Below are 7,312 nucleotides of genomic sequence, written 5' to 3' on the forward strand. Positions count from 1 at the left end.
AACATCCGAAAAGACCCTCTCCCCATGACATTACCCTAATCTTCTTTACTCCATGTATGCCATTTGATCGCCAGTCTACACATTGTGCTAGTACCATCTCTAGAAGGGGACCCTAGTATATGCCAACCACAGTCTCTGCTACCTTGTTTAATCCTTCAGCACTATTAGGTAGGACTCTTGATAAATGGTAGCCTCTAGAGCTATTCTAATGCTACAATCAGCACTTATAATGTGTGGCAGGTGCTAACCCTCTAGAATTCCTCTTACTAGGTCCTCTTACTGAGAGCATTAGGTAAATAACTTTTAGTATGATTCCTGCTTGTAGAATTTATTTACTAATTCAAGGATGGATACTTTATCCAAAACATAGATAATATGTACAAAAATTTACTGGCATAGATTTTACCTTTTTTTTTAAGATTGTATTTATTTATTTGACAGAGAGAGACACAGTGAGAGCAGGAACACAGCAGGGGGAGTGGGGGAGGGAGAAGCAGGCTTCCTGTGGAGCCTGATGCAGGGCTCGATTCCAGGTCCCTGGAATCATGACCCAAGCCGAAGGCAGACCCTTAACGACTGAGCCACCCAGGCGCCCCTAGATTTTACTTCTTAATCTGAGAGTTGATGCTGAGCATTTTAACTTGTAAACTTAACTATAAAATTTTTAGATCCCCTTGGATTTTTCTAGTAAATGTATTATTCCCTCAGCTATTTGTGTGTGTGTGTGTGTGTGTGTGCGTGCACGTGCGCGCACGCACGTTTATTCCAGTAAATGTTCCTGTCTGTATTTTGGGCTATATTTGAAATTGTTACTTCTTTTGAGAAAATTCCTGGAATTTACCCTATACATTTATAATAATTAGCCATTTGTGTATTATGGTCAGGAAACAGTATCTGACAACTGGACAATTAATGTTGGCTTTCTGAGTTTTGGGTGAAGGGTAGATCATCATTTCAATTATTTAGTTTACTTGTTTTTCCTTTGTGTTTTTGAGATGGCAAACAATTCCAAACATTTTGCATTGAAAATGTATTTTTGTAGGTCTGCTGATTCTTCGGTATGTTTTGCTTGCACTTTTAAGGCTAAATGCTTCCACAAGGAAGAGACTACCAGGAAACACCAGGGGAGAAACAGTCCTTAAATTTGGGACTTCTGGAGAAACTAAATAGAAAGAAATTACCTATAGGAAAACAGACTATAGTTTTCCCATCTTTGGATGAATATGTTTTGCTTAGCATGCTTAGTGTGGAAGTGTTCAAGAATCTTGGAATTTTTTTTTTTTTTAAGCGAAGAATTTCCTACTTCTTGTACTCATTTGTATATTGAGAAAGTTTCCTGTCACTGCCTGGGTTCACATCTTAAAATCATAGTAATCCCTAAGTATGTATCCCCATTTATTACGCAACCATGTATTACTTTGATATGAATACTTTTTCAGTAACAGGTGAATTTTTATCAAAATAGTATGACATTTCTTAGAAACCAGGTGCTTGGATGTGATGACCATTCCCTTTGGGACATGGAATCAAGTCCATGAAATTCTTCTAGTGATCTGGATCATTTAAAAGTCTGTGAGAGCAGCCAGGAAGATACTGAGGACTCAGAGCTGGTAAAGGGAAGCTTCCTGAAGTTGAAGCAGGCAGCTTCTAGGGGATTCTTCGATAATCACATTATTAAATCTTTTTTATATATTATAACAAATTAAGTCTCCGTAAGAATCTTAATCACTTAGCTTGTTTTTTAAGCATTGTCATCTTTTTTTTTTTTTTTAAGATTTTATTTATTTGAGGGCGCCTGGGTGGCTCAGTCATTGAGCGTCTGCCTTCGGCTCAGGTCATGATCTCAGGGTCCTGGGATCGAGCCCCGCATCGGGCTCCCTGCTCGGCGGGGAGCCTGCTTCTCCCTCTCCCCCTCCCCCTGCTTGTGTTCCCTCTCTCGCTGTGTATCTCTCTGTCAAATAAATAAATAAAATCTTTAAAAAAAAAAAGATTTTATTTATTTGAGAGAGAGAATGAGAGCGAGCATGAGAGGGGGGAGGGTCAGAGGGAGAAGCAGACTCCCCGCCGAGCAGGGAGCCCGATGTGGGACTCGATCCCGGGACTCCAGGATCATGACCTGAGCCGAAGGCAGTCGCTTAACCAACTGAGCCACCCAGGCGCCCTAAGCATTGTCATCTTAATAAAATGTACATGTAGTGGAATACAAGTAAACAACTCCCTTATCTTTCTCCCAAGTTTGGAATTGTTGCGAAGGAGACCCAGTTTTAATACTGATACGGCTGATGAAAGATGTGGGAATTGACAGGCCAGGTGGCTACTAATGCCTTGCCTCTAAATTGAACCACCACAGGCTGACCTAAATGCCCCTTTTGGAGGCAAAAGAAAACAAATCCAGGAGAGGACAAGCCCAGCATGCTTAGTTCCTCCCACCCCTCGCCCCTCACCTATTAAGATTAGATGGGTTCTTCCTCCTCCCAAAGAGGAGTTAGGTGAAAGAGAGACCATATCCCCCATGCTCATGCTTCCAAAAATCAGACTCTCTCTCTTTACTAGGGAAATGGGACCAGTGGGGATTTGATTCCTCTAACCTCTTTAACAGAATTAAGCTAAATTTTCCTCCTTGGTTTTTTTTGTTTTTTGGGTTTGGGGGTTTTTTTGGATACTAAAATGTAGGTGTTTGGGGCCCTGGGTGGCTGTTGGTTGAGTGTCTGACTTTGCCTCAGATCATGGTCCCAGGGTCCTGGGATCGAGCCCCACATCGGTCTCCATGATCAACAGGGAGTCTGCTTCTCCCTCTGCCTGCCGCTACCAGCCCCCCATGCTCTATCTCAAATAAAATAAAATATTTGAAAAAAAAGAAGATGTATGTGTTTACCCAGTTTGGAAGCCAGAACTTCTTTAGCTGCTTAGAAATAAATGCCCAGTAACTTTTTTTTGTAATACTATTTTGAAGCAATACTAATGACAAATTACAGTTATTTCAAATGAGTAGCTTTTATTTTATTATTGTAAGCAAATCTGCCATTGGGTAGCAGCACCTAATGGTTGAAAATAAAAACTTCTTCATTGGTTAGTTTTTTTTTTATGTTCAAGGTAGACCTGTTATTTCAATTTTTTATAAATTGTATCAATATCTTATAGCCATCTCCATACTTGAAGAGTGAGTATATAATGAATAATAGTTTAAAAACAGTGATGTATATTACATTAAGCAAAAAGAGAAAATATTTATCTTATGTCTAAGTCTCAAATATGGCTTATAGAAGTTATGAACTTATTACCATCATACTAATAACATCAATGGATTGGTAGTAGTGTCCTTGATAATTTTCAGAAAATACAATTAATATAACTTGTATACTCCCTCCATTATTCTTTTTTTCCAATACCTTTTTATTTGTAGAAGAAACTATGCATTATGACTTGGTCCAAGCCACTGGCTTGCAAACTTTTATATGCTTCAAAATCACATGGAGGGGGCGCCTGGGTGGCTCAGTTGGTTAAGCGACTGCCTTTGGCTCAGGTCATGATCCTGGAGTCCCGGGATCGAGTCCCACATCGGGCTCCCTGCTCAGCGAGGAGTCTGCTTCTCCCTCTGGCCCTCCCCCTCTCATATGCTCTCTCTCTCTCTCTCTCAAATAAATAAAATCTTAAAAAAAAAAAAAAAAATCGGCGGGCGCCTGGGTGGCTCAGTTGATTAAACGACTGCCTTCGGCTCAGGTCATGATCCTGGAGTCCCGGGATCGAGTCCCGCATCGGGCTCCCTGCTCGGCGGGGAGTCTGCTTCTCCCTCTGACCCTCCTCCCTCTCATGCTCTCTGTCTCTCATGCTCTCTGTCTCAAATAAATAAAATCTTTAAAAAATAAAAAAATAAAAAAAATCAGGGCGCCTGGGTGGCTCATTCGTTAAGCGTCTGCCTTCGGCTCAGGTCATGATCCCAGAGTCCTGGGATTGAGCCCCGCATCGGGCTCCCTGCTCCGTGGGAAGCCTGCTTCTCCCTCTCCCACTCCCCCTGCTTGTGTTCCCTCTCTCACTGTGTCTCTTTCTGTCAAATAAATAAATAAAACCTTAAAAAAAAAAAAATCACATGGAGGGCTTGTTAAAACACAGATAACTGGTTCCCAGAGTTTCTGAGTTACAAGTTATATTTGGGGCGCAAGATTTGTATTTCTTTTTTTGTCTGTGTGTGTTTATATGGTTTAGAGAAAGATTCCTTAAAACAAGGTCTCAGGTGAAAAATGGGAAAATAATTTTGAGATTTTTAGATAATAACTATAGAAATGAAATAATTCTGGTATGGTGTGTTTACGTCTTTTCTAACTTTTCTTTCTTCTACTTCCCTCCCCAAGGTAAAAAGAAAACTCATTTGCAAAGGGAGAAAATGAAAGCCAAACAGAAGCAGGCTCCAGCTTCTGCAAAAACTTGGATTCAAATGTCCCTGAACAGAAAATGAAGTTAACTTCAGAACACACTTTCTGCCTTGAAAACTGAAAGAAACTATTACTTCCTTTTACATGACCACAAGTCCTTTGATGGAAATGTACAGCAGAAACTCTTGAGAGAGAAGCTAAAAGCAACTCTATTCTCCCCTCCCCCCTAGACTTTTCTTACGAAAAGTCAATAATTAAGCAAATTGCTTAACACTTGGTTCCAGTTCCTGCATATCTGGAGTTCAAAGGCATAATACACCATTAATTTCCATGCTGCAGTTTTTATTTTAAAGAAAGTAACAGGATGTCCTTACACTGACACTGAAAATTCATCAATTTTAGAGCCAGGAATTCCCATGTTACACAGAAAAAAATAAAGTCTACTGAATTAATTTTTTAGAAGAGATCAGATTAAATATTTCTTTGTTTTTCCTTTTGGAAACTTTTATGTATAATTCTTTCTGCCTGCCTACTTTTCTGCAAAAATGAGATGTACAGATTTCAGTTCCCTGCTATGAAAAGTGATGTGGTGGCAATTTTATAAATGTTGCTTTCTGATTTTTATCAGAGTGAGAAAATAAAATTATTATTGATTTCATATCACTTCATATTTTGATTCCCCTCCATTTTAGCTTAATATAATTTGCAATAAATGTACATATTGTTGTTTGTTTCATAAAGCATATCACTTTAAAATGGTTTTTACTCCTGTGATTATGTTGGAATATTTGGAATTTTAAAGGAGTAAAGACTGCCCAGCATTTGGTTTTATAATGTTTGTCACCAGATTTTTATTATTGATGTAAAGAAAAAGTCAATTTTTTTAAATAGTTGGACTTTGGCAGCTTTGTAAGGAAGTTGGAGGTGTTTAGGATTGCTATCAATCTTCAGCATTGTGCTGTTGGGAAATAAGTATTTTGCTTTTGTCTGCCTGTCTGGGCTCAGTTTTTATGTTTATTTTAGAAAACAACTGTTGCATCAATATATTGTTTCTTGGCATTGTTCAGCATAGGTAATGTGTGCACTCTGTGTACACATAATCATATTTAAGTTTTTTGCATAAAATAAATGCTTTTAGATGTCATATGGTAGTCTTTTTTAATCTCTATCATATTATGTTTTCTTGTGAGTTTCTTTTTATGTGAAAGGGCTAATAAAGTCATAAAGAAACAACATAATTACAACCAACTCTCCATTATCTATATAAAATAGTGGCTATGCCTCAGGTTTTGAGTTTTGCAGTCACAATTTAAATCACAAACTTAATGAAACCAAGTATATTGCAAGAGCTATTTCAGGAGGAACTTGAAATTTGTCCTTCTTTATGCTCAGAGTTGTAGCTGCCCCCATTCTGTACTTGAGGCTCTTTCCTGAAGCCCTAACTGAATGTGCTCACTCAGTTGCCTTGCACATTCCTAGTGAGGGTCAGAAAACACAAATGACACTTGCATTAGAAGTTGGTCTTGAGAGGCTGTAGTCTGCAAGGGATGTAAAACAGCGAATGTGAGCTATGTCAAAAAAGAATGATTAATGTGAAATGTGAAATTTGCTAGTAGTAAATGTCACTTATAGATAATCAAGAGTTGGCTGTGTACTGACTCAGTGAAAGATGGGTAATTCTTTCAAATATGCATGTACACACATTTAGGTATCGGGTGATGGTTAGGGAACAGTGGATACAAGTGATAGAAAACAATACCTTTTAAAAGGGCGGGAAAAGCCCTCACTCTTCTTATTGCCTCTTCATTACCCTTTAGAAGTATAAAATACTGCCTCCAACATGCTGAAAAAGAATATCTATGCATAAGCATCAGAGAAGTCCCTCAAGCAAACAGTGGACATGTATATTTAGAAAGCTTTTAAAGTGCTCTTAGCATCAGACAACTTGATTCTTAAGGCCACCGATCTGTCACCAATAAAAAGCACACTAGTAGGGACCTTTTTCAACTCCTTTTGATTACTCAGCATCACAGCTGACTAGATTACCTAGTGTTAAGTCATATTTATAACAATGTAGCAGAACCATTCGCATCTGTTTGTGGCTGCGTCGATTTTTTGCAGGAGTGGAGTTTAGCTAAAAGGATCTGGTCCGCAGGTGTATGTAAATGGCCCCCCTGGTTTCATAATATGATGCAAGCATCTAGCACTAAGGGAAGGGAGAGTAGGAGGATAAAAAGATTGAGATGATGGGGAGGGACTTAAGGGACATTTGTCAGTTTTCCTTTGCAAAAAGGAAAAAGTTAAATCCCTTAGGAATTTGATATTCACATCTCAGAGAAATACAACACAAAGTGCAGACTTATATTTGAGAATTAATGTTAACCCTTTGTGTCTAGTTTGAAGCTTCTTGTATTTGTCTAAAACTACAAGCCAGAATTTTGTATCTCCTTTGATAAAAAGTGTGTATAATGTAAAGTAGTTTTGCATATTCTTGTGCTGCACATGGGCTGAATTTTTAAAAAATTTTTTTAAAGACTTGAAGCAGAACCTTGTAATTTGTGTAAATGATGAGTGTAAAATCCTACCATAAAATGCTAAAAATATGCATTGTTTCAAATAAAACCAAGAAATGCAGCATTATATAGTAGTGTGGAACCCTGAATATTCATGTATGTCACAAGCTGATAACATATTTGCATATTTTCTGTTTGGATTCTGGAGTCTGCATGTCCTTATAAGAAATCAAATGTAATCATAAATGAAAAAATCAAACCTTCAAATTTCCTGGCTATGTACTCTGATCTGACCTACAGTGACAGGGAGAACATAATAGATGATAAATTCTGATAGACATTTGGGAAACTTTAGAAGTTGCTTTTTAACCCAAGAACTAAAAGTGGCCTTTCATTTATACTATGATGCATCTATTTATTGCAAATTTT

General features: G+C 38.1%; 1 protein-coding gene across 2 annotated transcripts in view; it reads left to right on the top strand.

Moving 5' to 3' along the window:
* The window catches only part of PDS5A (PDS5 cohesin associated factor A), a 132,918-nt gene extending 125,908 nt beyond the window's left edge, over window positions 1–7,010 (top strand). The window contains exon 33 of one of the 2 annotated variants that reach the window (XM_035005104.1): window positions 4,350–6,648. In XM_035005104.1, the coding sequence (XP_034860995.1) occupies window positions 4,350–4,353 (4 nt within the window). In that variant the 3' untranslated portion in view covers window positions 4,354–6,648. Of the gene's footprint in view, window positions 1–4,349 lie in introns of both variants that reach the window. The other variant, XM_035005105.1, reaches the window with a different exon arrangement.
* The last annotated feature ends 302 nt before the right edge of the window (window positions 7,011–7,312 follow it).

The sequence above is a fragment of the Mirounga leonina genome, unplaced genomic scaffold (genome assembly GCF_011800145.1).
Source record: "Mirounga leonina isolate KUSES-001 unplaced genomic scaffold, KU_Mleo_1.0 Mir_129, whole genome shotgun sequence".
Classification (NCBI taxonomy): domain Eukaryota; kingdom Metazoa; phylum Chordata; class Mammalia; order Carnivora; family Phocidae; genus Mirounga; species Mirounga leonina.